Source organism: Musa acuminata, chromosome BXJ1-8, assembly GCF_036884655.1.
Source record: "Musa acuminata AAA Group cultivar baxijiao chromosome BXJ1-8, Cavendish_Baxijiao_AAA, whole genome shotgun sequence".
Lineage (NCBI taxonomy): Eukaryota > Viridiplantae > Streptophyta > Magnoliopsida > Zingiberales > Musaceae > Musa > Musa acuminata.
The window spans coordinates 22,473,149-22,490,581 of NC_088334.1; the positions used below are offsets into that span (position 1 = coordinate 22,473,149).

Consider the following 17,433-nt stretch of genomic DNA (forward strand, 5'->3'; position numbering starts at 1 on the left):
CAATTCTCCTACAACTTGCAGTGGAGCTCTGCATCCAACAAGAGCCCCTTCGAGATCATTACAGGAAAACAACCGTCGACTCCTCATACCTTGGATATCGGATATACTAGGAGTAGTCCGTCAGCATATCACTTTGCAAAAGAATGGCATCGAAATGCAGATATTACATAGGCTAACTTGAAGTGGGCCGACTTGGGAAGGCGACCGTAGGAGTTCAAAGTCAGCGATTTGGTGTTGGTGAAGCTCCAACCAGCATCACTCCAATTCTTTAGGAACAAAGTACACAAAGGATTGGTTCACAAGTATGAAAGGCCCTTCCCAATTATTAGCAGGGTGGGCAACGTCTCCTATAGGTTGCAGCTGCCAGCGTGGCTCAAAATTCATAATGTTTTTCATGCTAGCAACTTGAAAGCCTACCACTCAGATCCGCAAGATGCTTCCCGAAGTGTTCTAACTCGGCTACCCCCCACCAGAGCCTCCTACGAGAAGCAAGTTGAAACCATTCTGGCAGATCGCAAGATAAAGCTACCCAATAGAGCTGAGCAGACCGAGTACTTGGTGAAGTGGCAAAAGCTTCCCCGAACAGAAGCTAGTTGGGAGCCCGAAGACACCCTACGACATGAAGAAGCAATCATCAACAACTACCAACAAGCGTCGATGAGGGAGTCAACAGTTTAAGTGGGGGAGAATGTCACGAACGTCGCGCACTCGTAACTACTTCATTCAACGAACCGTTCGTCGCTTTTGCATGCTTGTACAGAGACATGGCAACCTATTTTGCCTTGGTTTTGTGTGTTTTGCTTATAAAAATATGTGTTCGAATAGGTTGCAACGCTATAGTACGACCGCTCACCACGCCGGGCCAAAAACCCCAAAATGGCTCCGTTTTCGTATGTCGCGGGCTGTTTTCTGCAGCCCGCTGCAGCGCCCAAAACTTCAGCCATCTCAGGACCCTGGAACCCCTCGAGTGGCACAGGGCTAGATGGGGCTTCGGTATATTGTCAAACGTTGAAAAATCTTCACAAGTTCGCACGTTCACTTGACCAGAACTTGCCTTCACGCCCGGCACCCGGTGAGTAGTTGTTTGTGGACTTGCAACTGTTTGTTCTACCTTCTAAAGTCCTTGTTTTCTTCTTTCTCTCTTTTCTCCCTTGCACTCAATGTGCTTGCTGAATTGCTTGTAAAGCTTCCCTCTTCGCGAGACGTCGAGATTTGTCCGTCGCTTGTTTTCAATCTAATCAACTTTCTGTTTTACAAATCCTTCGGGACCTATACGAGGTTATAACTAGGCCGAACCTTTGCGGATGCATATATCACAAGGGTGCCTCATGACTTAGGCAATCCCAACTAAGTCCGAGGAGTTGGCGCAAGGATGCTTCACGACTTTGGCAACTTCAGCTAAGTTCGTGACTTTACCGCAAGGGTGCCTCACGACTTAGGCAATTCCAACTAAGTCCGTGACAAAACGGTAAGGAGTCGTTGCATGATCTCGCTTGAGATAATGCATTAAGGGGATGCATTGCGAGATCAAGTGGAGGAGCGACCGAATGCAACACAAATGAAGGCACACTTGGAGTCGATATGGAGATCGGACTCAATGGAGGGCTGACCCGTGGAATGGTGGGCGTGAGGACCATCATCAATTCAATGCAAATCGAGGAGCGGAGCAACTTGGGTGTAACTTAGCGAAACACCCAAGCCGCATGAAGGGAGCCAGCATCAAGATGGAAAATGGAGCGGAGGCACAGAGCTTTTCTTAGACAGAGGTTAAGGACATGAACTCTTGCAGAGGCAAGAGCAGGATCATGTCGATCTATGGGTCCTTCATTCTGATGGAGCAGACTCATCTTGCATGGTGCCAATGACGAAGGGAGCCTCTGGGCACATGCACCTTATCTCAGAAAAGCATTTGATGGAGGAACTAAGGCGACTCAACTTGCAAAGGCGAAGTTGAGTTCAGAAGGCCTTAGAACGAGGCAAGAGGACGTGGAGGCGGGTACTCTTGAAGAATATGCCACAATGCTTTCATTCAAGTTGCCATGAAAGAAGCAGTGTGCAACGGAGATTGTGCTGGTAGGGGCAAAGGCCCAGGATCCAGATAATGGTGCACCAATTTTAGCAAAGTTGGTGGACTTCGAGAGCTACTAGGCAACGGAATGTCCTAGAGTGGTGCTTCGTCCAGATGTGACCCGAGAGCAAGTGGACGAAGGTCGATTGCCAAAGGAGCGAACATAATCAAAAGTGGCAGAGGCCACACATGGAGGGATCACAATCCGAGTTCACCCCACAAGGATCAGAATATAATGGAGATGTCACCAGGAGACGACATGGTGTAGCGGATCGTGGTGGAACAGTTCGTGGCAATGCGATACACACGAATCTAGCCCCGTGAGAGACTATATCATACGGAGGTATGATCGGGAGCTACTAGGAGCTCCACTTCGGTGAACAACACGATGGTAAGAAAGGCTATGAATTCAAGGAGTAAAAGCTATGGTACCGCAGAAGCGGGTCTTCCGTGCGTCCATCGAATTTTGCATCGAATGAAAGCCTTGGTCATCAACATATAGGGGCCTGTGTATCACTGAGGGAAAAGTTCAAATGCAAGTACCAGTGAGTCCCATGAGAGGGACTTGATCATACAGAGGTATGATCAGAGCAGCTGGAGAGTTGGACTGCTCCAACGCCCATGTTCGCTTAAGAGAGCCCGGCAAGTCAGAGGACAAGATCAAGTAAGCGAACATTGCTACCAAGGAAGGTAAGGACAACATAATCGGTGCAAACCGGAGATCCAATCAAAAGCTAGGAGCAAGAGATGGTACCTTGATAATGAATGCTCAAGGCATATAACCGGAGATCCAACACAATTCTCTAAGCTCCTAGCCAAGACAAAGGATATATTACCTTCGGAGATAACAACAATGGAAAAATTATTGGCAAAGGAAATATAAGTAACAAATCAAACCTCTTAATTGAAAACGTTTTATTAGTAAATGGTTTAGAACATAATTTGCTAAGCATTAGTTAATTGTGTGATAAGGGTTATAACATCAAATTTGAATCTAATGCTTGCATTATAGAGATACCACACAAAAATAGATCTTTAATTGCCTTAAGGACTAATAATGTGTATACTATTAATCTTGATAAGTTTTGTCATGAAACTTGTTTTTCGGTTTTGAACGATGATGTATGGCTTTGGCATAGGAGGTTAAGTCATACAAGTATGAAACTAATTTCACAAATTACAACTAAACAACTTGTAAGAGGTATGTCTAAAATTACGTTTATCAAAGATAAGGTTTATAATGCATTTACCAACTAGGAAAACAAATAAAGAGTAGCTTTAAGTTTAAAAATCAAGTAAGTACCTGTAGATCACTATAATTAATCCATATGGATTTATTTGAAACAATTGATATCACAAGTCTAGGAGGTAGTAAATACACTTTTGTAATAGTTGATGATTATAGTAGATATACTTGGATATACTTCTTGGCACATAAAAGTGATTGCTTTAAATATTTTTTAAAATTTTGTAAACTAATTCAAAATAAAAATGGTTTTATGATTTCTTCTATTCATAGTGATCATGATGGTGAATTTAAAAACCATGATTCTTAAGATTTTTATGAGTTAAATGGGTATGACCATAATTTCTCCACTCCAAGAAACCCTCAATAAAATAGAGTTGTTAAAAGAAAAAATAGAAGTTTACAAGAAATGGCAAGAAGCATGCTTAATGAACACAGCCTACCCAAATATTTTTGAGCCGAAGCCGTTAACACGGCATGCTATGTCATGAATAGGGTTCTCGTAAGACCATTACTTTCTAAAACTTCTTATGAATTGTGGAACAATAAAAAAACCAACATTTCATATTTTAAAGTATTTAGTTGTAAATATTTTATTTTAAATAAAAATGATGGCTTAAGAAAATTTGATGCAAAATCCGATGAAGACATTTTTCTTAGATATTCCTCTATTTCTAAAGTTTTTCGTGTCTTTAATAAAAGAACTTTGGTTATAGAAGAATTTATTCATGTTGTTTTTAATGACATTTCTGAATTTAAGAAAAATTATTTTGATAATGATTTTTATTTTGATACTTTAAATGTATCCACTTCAAAAGAATCCTTACCTAAAGAATGAAAGTATGTATATGCTCATCCTAAGAAGCTAATCATTAGAGATATATCAAAAGATGTTCAAACTCGTTCTTTATTTTAAAATTTTTGTGCTAATGCTGCTTTTTTGTCTCAAATCGAACCCAAATGCATTGACGATACTCTAAAAGATGATTCATAGGTCTTTGCAATGCATGAAGAGTTAAATCAATTTGAGAGAAATGAGGTGTGGAAACTTGTTCCTAAACCTAGTGACTATCTTGTAATTAGCACTAAATGGGTCTTTAGAAACAAGCAAGATAAACTTAGTATCGTGGTTCGAAACAAGGCTAGATTAGTGGCCAAAGGTTTCAACCAAGAAGAAGGTATCGACTATAAAGAAACTTTTGCTCCTGTGGTAAGACTTGAAGCCATAAAGATACTCCTTGCCTATGCGTGTTGTAATAATTTTAAGTTATTTCAAATAGATGTCAAAAGTACTTTTCTAAATAACTTTATTTCCGAAGAAGTTTATGTTGAACAACCACCCGAATTTGAAAATATTTTTTTTTCCAAATCATGTTTATAAGTAATCTAAGATTCTCTATAGTTTGAAGCAAGCCTCTAAGGCTTGGTATGAAAGGCTTAGTTGTTTTCTTATTCAAAATAACTTCTCGAAAGGCAAGGCTGATACCATATTATTTATTAAATATTTTAAAAATAATTTTCTTATTGTTCAAATTTATGTTGATGATATTATTTTTTATTTTACAAATGAGTCTTTGTGTAAATCTTTTGCCAAAAGTATGAGCCAAAAATTAAAAATGAGTTTGATTGGTGAATTAACATTTTTCTTAGGAGAGAAGAGAAGTGTTATCTTACATATCTCAAGAGAAGCAAATGTGTTAGCTTGCCCATCTTATATATCTTATAAGTTGATGTAAAACTTGTATATTTCAAAAACTTGCTAGTTGCACTTATCTCCTTTTGGTTGATGACAAAGGGGGAGAATTAATGATGAATGGTTTGAAAATGTTAATGATTTGATATCATGCATGATATGCCTAAAGTAATGATGATTTAATATTTTGGAATTATGCATGATGATTTGGGAGAAGTAATGATGAATGGTTTGAAAATATTAATGTTTTGATATCATGCATGATATGCCTAAAGTAATGATGACTTGATATTTTGAAATTATGCATGATTTGGAATTATCCTTCAACTTATGATAATAATGTAAGTAATGATGTCTTGTATATGATCAATTATTCACGTAATACTTCAACTTATGATGATGTATGCACTGATATACATATGATGTAAGTAAAGATAACTGTGATATGATGTGTTGCATATGATCACTATGATTCATGATTGTTTTGACTTGAATTCAAAGATATTATAATTAGTAGGTTATCATTGTTTTGAATTCAAAGTTTATTTCGATATGGCATATAGATAGAGGGAGTTTAGTTAAACTCTGTAATCAATTGGTTGCCATCCTCAAAAAGAGGGAGATTGTTGAATCCCGGATTTTGATGATAGAATCAATTGATGAGTTTACGATCTAATATACGGTTTGAGAAAAGTGATGCAGGACTAGCTTCGATCATGAAAAGACAAAACAATTAAAACAGAAGAATCAGAAGTTGAGTCGGAGTCAAAGATCGAGCAACGGGCCGAAAGAATCGAACGTTGCGCTAAGATTAGACGTTGTGGGAGTCAACATGCCGATGGATCAAGCGATACACCAAAGATTCGGACGACGCGCTGGAAGTTCAGATGAACCGATCGCATACCGGACAACATAAAATTCTTGTCTTGAGTGTCATAGTTTAGGTCTAATTGAGTTAGATTTGGGTGTAACCATGCTAACTCAATTAAGGGTCCATTGAGCCTTATTTGGGGTTAATTTGGACCCATTAGGAGGCAGACTGGGTCAAGCGGTGGTACTGCCTAACTAGCGGTGGAACCGCCTATAAGTTGGAAAAGTCAAGTACATAGTCTCTCAGGTTGTCTGGTGGTACTACCACCCAAACTAGCGATGGTACCGCTAGCCCTTAATGCCGGCAAGCGGTGGAACCACCCAAGCTGGTGGTAGTACCGCCAGAGCCCGATCTCTCAGAATCTGCTTGGCGATAGTACCGCCTAGTGTAGGAGATGGTACCGCCCGTACCCGAAAGACTTAGAAATTTTAATATTTGAGTCTATTTTTAAGTAATTTAAGGCCTATAAATACCTCACTCATCCCTGTTGGGTAGACACAAGAAAGAGTGAACTAAAACGCTAGTGAATCAAAGTTGTAATATTGAAAAGTGTTGAGAGTTCCCCTCCTTTTCTTCAAAAGTTTAGAATTCTGTCTAAGGGAGGTATAAGACTTGTAAAGGTTTTCTCCTAAACCTGTGAAAAGAAGAAAGAGTTGTAAAGAGGGTAGCTAGTCTTCATCCATTGAAAAAAGATCGTTAATGAACGCCGGTGGCCTCGACGGAAGAGGAATCGGGAGTGGACGTAGGTTGCAACGACCGAACAACGACCGAACGTAGGTTGCACTTTCTTTTTGCTTTTCATTATCATTACTTATTGATTCAATTGTCTACTACTCCCATTTGCTCTCTAAGTTTAAACGTATTTCCGATATGGTTTCATAGTTCGAAATTTTCAAACCGACGTTTTTACAAAAGCACTAATTCCCTTAGTGTCAAAACGATCCTAACAATTAGGTCCCTTATGGGGTTAGCCAGTGTGTCAGTCTTGAATTATTCCACCATAATCTATTGCGCTATAGCCTCCTGCTAACATCAACATTACCCTTTGATCTTGGTGTTAGAAACTCGGATAGTGATCTTCTCTTATGTGGACTTTGCCTACACATTGCTAGGTCTTTGCTGGTTCCAATTATAAGTGACTCCCGATCACTTGCTCCATTCCGACATCCTTTGAGCTTTCCGTCTTTAGGTATCTCCTTGAAATATGTGTTTTATTGCCCATGAATCCTCCACCAAGAATTTAAGACTTATCCTCCAAAAACTTGTCTTGTTTAAGCAACTTTTGTATTTGTCTATATCCCTTAAATTTTTAGAGACCAACGTCTAAAAATACTCCATCTTGTAAAGAACAAAATAATGCGTTGTTCCACCACTACAAATGCACTTGTTCCTATAAAATACCCGCAGGGCTAGCAACATACTAAACTCGTTGCACAAGTTACACAATTTCGAGTTTCACTAATGAATAAGAGAAAGTTTTTATACTTCATAGCACTATGTGTTTTATTGCCCATTGGCACTCTTAGTCCACATACAAGTCATTGCATGAATACCAAATTCTTTTAGTCAACAATCCCCTTAGTTCTATAAGCCTTTGCACAAACTCTTTTAATCATCGATCAAACAATCTAGACATGTGCGAACTCATCCTTTGTTGATCAACCAAGATATCCCAATGGATTGGGGACTGAACACTCCAATTTTGGACAGTTTTGCCTTCACACATGACAACCACATGCAAGCTGCAATTACAAACTAGAAACGACTAAAATGAGGCTGCCAAGCCTATGCAACCCCTTACATGCTGCCTATGGTATGAACAATTCTAAAAGCATGAACATTACATCGAACACCTTCGCTGCAAATAGAATGCGCGTGCTTGATGTTTGTCATTGTACTGTGAAAAAGTCTGATGCTTTTCATTCCTACGCTTGCTTCTACAGAATGCACATGCTTAAAATGAAACCTAGTCTACCCTAAATTCCCATTGATGGAAGTCTCCATAATGGATGCATGTAGGATAACTTTGCCAAGGAAAAGGCTCCTTCCCTTCCACTGCATAGTTGCACTATCAGGTACTACGGACCCTTCATCCCACGTATCTAACGAGCTCGCTGTGAAGTTATGTTCAATGGTGTGGCTGCCTGCTTCCAAAGGCCATTGCATTTGGGGTTTAATCGAGTGAAAGGGAGGACTAAACTTCATTTCTGTTGCCAGTTCAATCAGTGTTAATCACAGGTACAATTGGTTGCAGTTGTCTCTTCCTTTGTTCAGTAGTGAGGGAAACAAGCCTTGCATTACTTCTTAGCTGGCTCATTGGTGCCGTAAGAGAGATCCCTTTAATACGACATTCTATGGGCATTTGTTTCTATCAGCTATACAGGCATTTTAGTTTAGTCAAGCCAACAGGTCACACGACAGAAAAACACCCAACATCAAGAAGCACACTCCTCCATGTGAAATAGGAAAATCTTTACTTGCTGTTGGGATAGGAATGAGAAGTATAAAAATAGCTGATTTACTTGCAATTTACTGAGCTAGTCAGCATATGTAGCATGTTTAACATAGCAGATTTACATGCAGGTTAAGCAATCATTTTAAACTAAGTACCTGGATGCTAATATTTCCACCATGAAACGTCTCATAGAATGTTGCAATAGTATCATTCTCCTGAGGACTCAGAGTGAATGAAAATGGTGTCTAGAAACAATATAAGACAGCATTAGCTTCACAGATGTTAACAACAGGCATAAAGCATTTTGCAGTAATTGGAACAAAATGTTTTTTTTAGTGTTGAAGGAATTCTGCATATATTTCTGTTTGTTATTGTAATAATCAATTTTTGGACCTAGTTCATGCTCATAGTGGTAATGACAATATGAAAAATCTTAGTAGCTACCTATCTATGAAACTGAAAACGAAACATCATTACAAAGTGGACATTTTAAAAAATTGGACTAGCATCAAATCTTCTTGTTTTGCCTACTTTAAGTAAGCCTGTAAACAATTTTTTTTATTTTCTCTCAGGTTCACAAATTATATGTTGATATGCTTTTAACCAAAGATTGAAATATCATACCATACCGGAATTTCGAGATTCGTTTAGTATGGTACCGTACTATATACCGAGCGGTATACCGTTTGATATATATATATATATATATATATATATATATATATATATATATATATATATATATAAAATCTTTTATTTATATATATATATATATATATTTTTTTTTATATATATAAGTTTAGAAAAAATGTGCGACATCGCCTCTCTTCTCCCCACACGAGGCGATGTCGTCGAGGCGACGTCAGATTTTCTTTTTTTACTTATATATATATATATATATATATGTATACATGTACATATATGCATACATATACATATACATATATATGTATATGTATATGTATACGTATACATATATGTGTATATGTGTACATATACACATATATGTATATGTAAACATATATACATATATACATATATACATATATACATATAAATGTATATGTATACATATACATATATAAATATATATATGTATACATATACATATATATAAATGTATATGTGTATACATATATATATATATATATATATAATAAAAATATCTGATGTCGCCTCGTTTTTCTACGACGTCGCTCCGCGTGGGGAGAAGAGAGGCGACATCCCAGATATATATATATATATATATATATATATATATATATATATATATACGGATCGGTACATATTGCCCGGTATGAGCAGTATTATTCGAAATTGAAGACCTTGCTTTTAGCAATATCTAAAAAAGGGTCTTTGAAAATGAATTTATGAACTTGAGCCAAGTATTAATACAAATTTCAAAGAAATCTAGAACCATTCTACATGACATGACCAAACAGCATGACTAAGAAAAACCTTAAAGAAGGCAATAATGAACTTTGCCCACAAATGATAGAAAGCTACTATTCTTGTCTTTCCTCACAGAAGTGCCAGGAATATAACACGATTAACCCATATTTGCTCTATTTTATCACATGTGTGTGAATACAGCAATGAACCACAAATCACAACTATTTGGAGTTGACTACATGGATCATTTCCTGTCATTGAACTCTATAAGTAGCTATGTCAGTAATCAAAGTAAGAGGCCATGAAATCCATACTTATGTGCACAAATAAAACCTTCTTAAGTATTCTACATCTTCTAGCACCAAAAACCTTAATTGGCTCACCTTATTACACAAATGCATATATAGGTATTCTCTAGACAAGAATATAAACATATCTTAAAGAATGTATATGTATATTAAAGTGCACACCTTATTACATCAATGCATATAAATCATCTTAAAGTGCACCGCTCATGTTGTCAATGACCAAAATATCCTTGATTGTTCTAGAATATATACATTCCTGGTCCTATCGCTTCTACCTACCAAAAAAAGCCACAACATTTTTTATATGCTCTTTCCTAAAAGCTTAATGTTCTCTTAAACTATAATAGGCCCTACAACTATCTAATAAAAATTACATTTAATGCTAACGGATGCACAATAGTCACACAATACTCTTGCTTTAGACCTCTAAGAAATGCTTTTATCAATATTCTCCTCTTGTTAAGCAATTGATCAAAGATATTGATTTCTTTATCTTTTAAGGACTTGTTTTCCGCCTTTGTTAACTGCTAAAATAATTGATTTTTTATTCTAAATAGCATACACCAAATGTAATGGATACCTTCTGAAAAACAAGAGCTTGTTTTTTCACAGTACTAACTAGAGATTTGTTCAGCACTTTTTTAGCAATGTACTTTCAGTACTCCTTGAGGATATCAAAATGAAACATATATTACAAGAAAGCAGTAGTTTCATCCCTTTTGTCTCAATTTGTATATCCGAAAAAAAATGTACGCACTATTTAGCGTTTTCCATCCCATTGCCAACAAGATTAATTAAGAACTGTTATATGCAAGAGAATTATTGTGTCATTCTTGTACTACTATTCTACTACAATACCTCTTGAACTTTCACAACACATGTAACCTACGTTCTCGAAATGATAGTCTTAATATGTAACCATAATTTTAAGTAAACTGATTAGTTCTTTTCTTGCATCTTCAAATGTGAAAACCCAAAAGCTGCACATTGCAAACCCATCAAGATGTGAATAATTACTGAACAATATTTTTATGCCAGATCTTATATAGAAGTAGAAAGAGGGCAAACAAATAGATTTTTCAAAGTTTACTATTTCTTTTACATTAGCAAGGTAGATAAAAGTCTTCTGCACCACAGACTTATGATATCCAAACAGAGTAAACCAACTAAATGTTCAAACATCAAGGACCCCCACTGTTAAATTATTTACTCTAAATACAAGCTAAATATAATAAAAAGATACTTGCCCTGTGCAACCAAGATGGAATGCAAAATAAGAATGCAAAACTAAGAAAATTTAAATCTGAGTACAGGAATGATGCAATCAATTCCCCTTATACAGTAGAATTTTAAATGTTTTGCATCCTTCAAATCAACTATGAACAGAAGAGTTATGTGATGGAAATACTACATCAGCATCAATCGGGGAAATAAAATTAAGATTGGATCACCTACATGTATATATGAGATGGAATTGGTTGAATTTTGGAAGAACACATGCATGCATGATAGATCAAGAAAACATAAGGGAAAATAAGAATGTGCAAGTACCAAAAGGAATTACTTGTTCTAAATTAAATTCCCATGCACCCAAGTTTATAATATATCACATCGCACTTACTCACCTCTATTTTACCTGGACCTAACTTTCCAGCAGATGCAACCTGCAAGCTCTTTTTCCTGTCCATCAAATCAAACTATTGGAATCGGAGCAAGAAATTGACCATTGCAATGTCTTCAATAGCATGCTTGTATCCATATTTTCTTATGTGTGAGATAAATCACATTGACGGAACTCAGAAATGGAAGACACAAGAGCATAATTAATTTTCGTGCATTACCACAAAAGAAAAGAAAACTTATTGACTGTTAACAGCAAGGATTAAACGAATCTTTGGAAACAACGACGTAAACTTTCAGACCATTCAAAATTGTGTTACAATTAGTTGACTACTGGTCATGACAACAAAGGAAAAAGAAAACGAACTATGGACTAACCTCTCCGAGTTTGAAAGCAGAATTATATTAATAGTTGAAGATGTCCATGTATTTTAGGCTTGTATCGAGGACAAGAACACAGAAAAGAACACCACGAAGTCAGGAGCCAAAACAAACGACCTCAAACAGATGCCCGCTTGTAGGAAGTGATAATGTTGACCCGTCGGAAACATCGTCTCAAAAACATGGCGAAGCCAGAAAGATTCGCGTACATAGACGTAAGACAGGGGCTTACAAGATGCGTATAGGCTTGACCACGCCGTACAAGGAATCGATCACCCCCGTCACGCCCGCTCGGATCTTTCCTTTAGAAAACGAAAGAGATTAGTGACTCCCAACACAGCCCAAGAACAAGAGAGAAGGCTTTCTTTGTCCTTTGGTGTGCGTGTACCTGAAGGTTGACGGTTCCGGTGGCGGTGATGACGATCTTTTGGTAGGAGATGGGGCTGGTGAGCACCGTTACGATCTTTCCTTCGATGGATTCCTGGAGAAGGCCACAAAAAGAGAGACAGGAAGGAAGACGAGTTATGGATCAAGAAGAGGAGAGAGAGGCAGGAGGAGGATGGCTGAGGGTCCGGTGCGTACGCCGAGGCGGTAGACGCGGCTCGGACGGGAAAGACTCAGCTCGATCTTTGACATCGGCGTTGCGTTGGGTTCGTGAAACAAGGGAAAAGGGGCGAGAAGGGAGATCGGGCGACACGGTCATCGGATCTTGAACCCCCACCAACTGTAAAACTACATCCTTTATATAATACCATAATTTGTATAGTTAAGCAACTTTAGATAAGCCACTTCAAAACTGCATGATGCAAGTTTTTTCTACGAAAAATAAAATAAAATAAAATATTCGGATGAAAAAACAACAACATGATCCATTATCCTTATATATTTATATATCCTTTTATTTTAATATCTCACTTATACGTTGAGAAAAAAATATGTGACATGGTCTTATTACCCCTTTCAAAATTTTTCGATAGCAAATACTTAAGAAGAACAAAACAATGCAGATGACATTTTATTGTGTTTAAGAGTAAATAAAAATTTCTGTAATAATATCAGGCAAAATTTTTCTGTGATAAAAGCCTCTTTAATTAAAAAATTAATCTTGGTAAATTTACCCCTTTTTTTTCTCCTAGGAATGCGAAACTAAAAGATTGAGATGTTCTCTCTTTAAGATTAATGAAAGAACTTTTCCCTTTTACATACCTAGTAACTCCTCTGCTGCTTATTATAAATATCATCCAGCAAATCCAGCACAAGCTTAGTAGTTGGTCGAGGTCTTTTCATTCACAAGTTGGTAGGACTCTTTTGATTAACTCCATTAATGATTCTTTGCAAATTCACACCCTATTCGTGAGATAGATGTCTTTACATTTACTCAACAAAAATAAACGATTTATTAAAAACTTGTTGTGGCAAAAAATTCACTAAGAAAAAGTCAGGAGATTGTTACGCTCCTAAACAATCTTTGGGACTTGGGGTTGCAGACCTTTTATCTCTCCAAATATGTCCTCGTTTGTGAAGGAGAACCAGTTCGTACCATAAAACTGAAGAGACCCTGTGGTGTAGGGCGGTGCAGGCTAAGCATGATAGTAACATCCTTTGCAGTAAAAGCCCAACCCATAATACTAGTTGGTCTTAGAAATTAATCATGACTGGCATGCATAAACTCAAGCAAGGTTTCAATGAAGTCTCTTGGAAAAGATTAAGAGGTTTCAAAGTCATTGGGAATGGTTGTGCTATTGATATTTATCCAAACAATTGGCTTTTTGACGTCCCTCTTTAACTTGTGAACCAATTACCTAATCAATATCTTTTGATGGATTATCATTGAAACCATAATACCTCTAGTAGTAACCCTAATCATGGTTTCATACGAGATAATTTCAGCTTCAGAATCAATGATTCCAGTTTTCTAAAACCTAAAATCGGAACCCAATCAACGGTTTGGCTGGTTTCAGTTCAAGTTTGAACCAGTAATACCTTTTTAATTAAACATAATTTATAACATGATAAATTTTATAATTTTGTTTAAAATTTGAAAAAAAATTGATCTACACTATAATGAGTGTCATAAGATTAAAAAAAGTTGATATGAATTAAATAAAATTATAATTATTTTATCGCTTCCTATGTTGAACATTATGATTGTTGATTCGATTGATATCGAATTGGAGGTTATTGTCTTTGTGGATAAAATCATAGTTCCATTTTGCTGGCTTTGTTCAACTATTAATATATGCGATTTGGGGATCATGCTCAATTTAGTTTTATATAGGATATGTTCTTCCACACTAGATATTTACCTTACAACTATAGTCAAGTTGTTAATATTTATCTCGTAATCATTAAAACTCTATATTTATAGTATTATTACCGAAACTCAAAAAAAAATATTAGATACATATCTAAGTTGGAAGTTTGAGCTTGTTGGTACCTTAGTTTTTTTATCTTTATAATAATAATTTTTCTTTCTTAAAGATTTTATTACCCCTGCTAGTTTAATGATCTTGAAGTTTCATATGTAACATTGTGGTTAGTGCTACAAGGGTGGTATAAGTTAATGACCAATCTTTTAATTTTTTTATTTTATCACCAATATTGACATTTACTCCTAAACTTTTGTAATGTGTTTAAATAATCACTTAAGTCATCTAATCTAATAGAGGATAAAACAAATAAGTAATTAAATAAATCGACAAAATTTAAAAAATAATTTGTCCATTTTGATTTCATAGCTATTATAGTCATATTTAAATCATTATCATATTAATATTTTTTAAATCACCAATAATATTAATATAAATAATTAAAAAAAGGGGCAATATGATAATGAGCACTAGACAAAGTATAAGATGCATTATTAAAATTTTTAAATTCTTTCACACATATTCTAATGTTATGGATATAAACTAACTTGTCTAATATTATTTATAATAAAAGTGCATAATAATTCTTTATATTCAATTTTTTAAAAAATAATTCTTATGTAGAATTCATCAAGTAGAAATATCCCTAGAAAATCTGTTAGGCCTTTCATCATTTAATTTATAAAATTTGGCCAACTCTTTTATTACTTGTGAAACATCTTACAAGAATAAAACAACTTACTTAATAAGAAAAAAAAAAGTTTCAAGAGACCTAAGATATTTTTCTATATATAAATTTAAAATATGATAAACATACCTAACAAAAAAAAGGACACCAAAAGCAAGTTGACATACTTCTTATAATTTCAAAATAAAAATGGCATTTGTTGCTACATTATCAAAACTAATGAAAATTTTTTTTAAATCATTAATATTCTTATAAAATTATATTTATTATTCTATAAATATTATTGACCATAAGCCCTTCATTAAAAAATCTAAAAGTAATAATTCATTTTTACATTGTCCAATTTTTATTAATCCAATGACAAGTGGTTCCCATATAGGAGTGCATTTACTAGTGATCACTTCAAATATCAATACAAATAAAAATATGATTGCCAACGGCTCAAACTTTTATAAAGATTATATAAAGTGAATATAAGAGTGATTTGGGGAACTCGTTGGGTAATGAGATTTAAAGCCTATTGAAATAATCAACAAAATCAATTTTTTTATTGAAACTAAATTAAAAATATTCAATAGAAATTAATCTAACTAATGTTTTATGATTTTTTAACAAAAAATAAAAAGTAGGATTAGTAGGCTACCCAAATATTTATATATATTTTTTTATAGCAACTGTGTTAAATTTTTTTTTCTAAATATACTTTCGAAAAATATCATATCCTCCTTTGAATTCATGAATCTAACCACAATAGTTGAAAATAATATAGGAGTCATCTGTGTTTTATGATTTCCGAATGTGATTAAAAAAACTTCATGTTTAATGAAATCATGCTTGATGATTTAATAATGTATAATGATCATACTTAATGAGTTCATATTTCGAAATTATGCATGATGATTCTTGTAATTTATAGCTTATCGATTTTTACTGTAATGAAAGTTGCTTTTTGGGTTTTAAAAATGATACATATTTTGATTTGATATAAATAGAAAAGGCATATTCATATAAAATAATGTAAGTATCTTGATGATTTTATATTTAATTATGCATGATAATTTGAAGTAATAATGATTTTTGGATAATTTATGGTTTATTGATCTTGATGATTTCTATGATGAGATTTGCTCTTTCGATTTTAAACTATAATGTATGTTTTCATACGAAAAACTTGAGCATCCTAATATGAAATCAATCACATAAAATGAAACACATAAAAAAAAATATATTATCATTGGAATCAAAACGATAAACCAAATCATTTGTTTAAAGAAGCCTTATGTTTAATGTGTTATATTTTTTGTCATGGTGATGAAATTTATTTTTTGATATTAAACAATGATTCTTGCTTTGACTTGGCATAAAAAACTTGGGCATGCTTGTGTGAAATAAATCAAATAAAAAAAATATTTTTCTTAAAGAATTTCTCAATCTCTACTTTATCGATCTTTCAAAAAAGGATATCAATGAATGTATATTTGTTATTTTTTGAATCTCTTGAAAATGATTTTGAGGTGACGATTTGAATTTGAATGAGCTTTTATTTTGATTTTTCAAGAATTATAAGTTGAGATTTCTTTTGCATGAATTAAGATATTATATTATTTGATCTCTTATGTCTCTTTTTGTCATTTACTAAAGAGAACATCTCTTTCAGAATTTATGACTTCAAATTTCTTTTGAACATCTTTTACTATTTGATCTCCTATGATTCTACTTGTTATATATTAAAAGGAAGCATTATTGAAATCATGATCTTGAATTCTCGGAATCAAAACTTAATATTTTCCTTATGTGAATCAAGATCACTCACTTTTTATTCTCGAATGATTTCTTATATTTTATTAAAGAGAATATTTATCCAAATAAATCATAATGTTTCCTTGATTATGTTTTTTTCTCACAACTTGAGATGATGTGCTTTGATGTTTGGAACATTATATACATAAATTGATTTTTCTTCTATGTTTCGATACTCCCTTGTTTTGATGAAGTATAACTCATCACCAAATTAATTTTTTTGTTATTTTTTATGTGATAATTTGAAAATTGATGGAAAGGGAGAGAAATAAGTGATAAATGCTTAAAAATTTTAATGTCTTAATATCATGTATGATATGCCCATAGTGATGATTGATTTATTTGGTATCATGCATAAGTGAGATGTAAAGGGAAAAAGAATTATAAATTATATTCTTCCCTTCTTTTTGACAATGACAAAGGGGGAGATAAAATCTGCTAGCTTGCATGATGATATGGAAGAAGAATCTAAAACTTGTTAGCTTACATATCGCAAAGACAGCAAAACTTGCTAGCTTGCTCATCTCAAAAGAGAAGCAAAA

The 17,433-nt window shown here is 34.5% G+C and overlaps 1 protein-coding gene across 7 annotated transcripts in view; it reads right to left on the reverse strand.

The window, feature by feature from the left end:
• Positions 1-12,784, reverse strand: part of LOC135585615 (uncharacterized) — a 30,359-nt gene extending 17,575 nt beyond the window's left edge. For 4 of the 7 annotated variants that reach the window (XR_010475953.1, XM_065079341.1, XM_065079338.1 and 1 more), the window contains exons 1-5: positions 12,617-12,774; positions 12,423-12,515; positions 12,267-12,336; positions 11,659-11,713; positions 8,489-8,578 (exon numbers count right to left, since the gene is read on the reverse strand). Coding sequence is in view for 6 of the 7 variants with exons in the window: in XM_065079341.1 (XP_064935413.1) it covers positions 8,489-8,578; positions 11,659-11,713; positions 12,267-12,336; positions 12,423-12,515; positions 12,617-12,737 (429 nt within the window). In the remaining variant the exon portion in view is untranslated. Of the gene's footprint in view, positions 1-8,488; positions 8,579-11,658; positions 11,714-12,266; positions 12,337-12,422; positions 12,516-12,616 lie in introns of all 7 variants that reach the window. The other 3 variants (XM_065079339.1, XM_065079342.1, XM_065079340.1) reach the window with 3 other exon arrangements.
• Between the last annotated feature and the right edge of the window lie 4,649 nt (positions 12,785-17,433).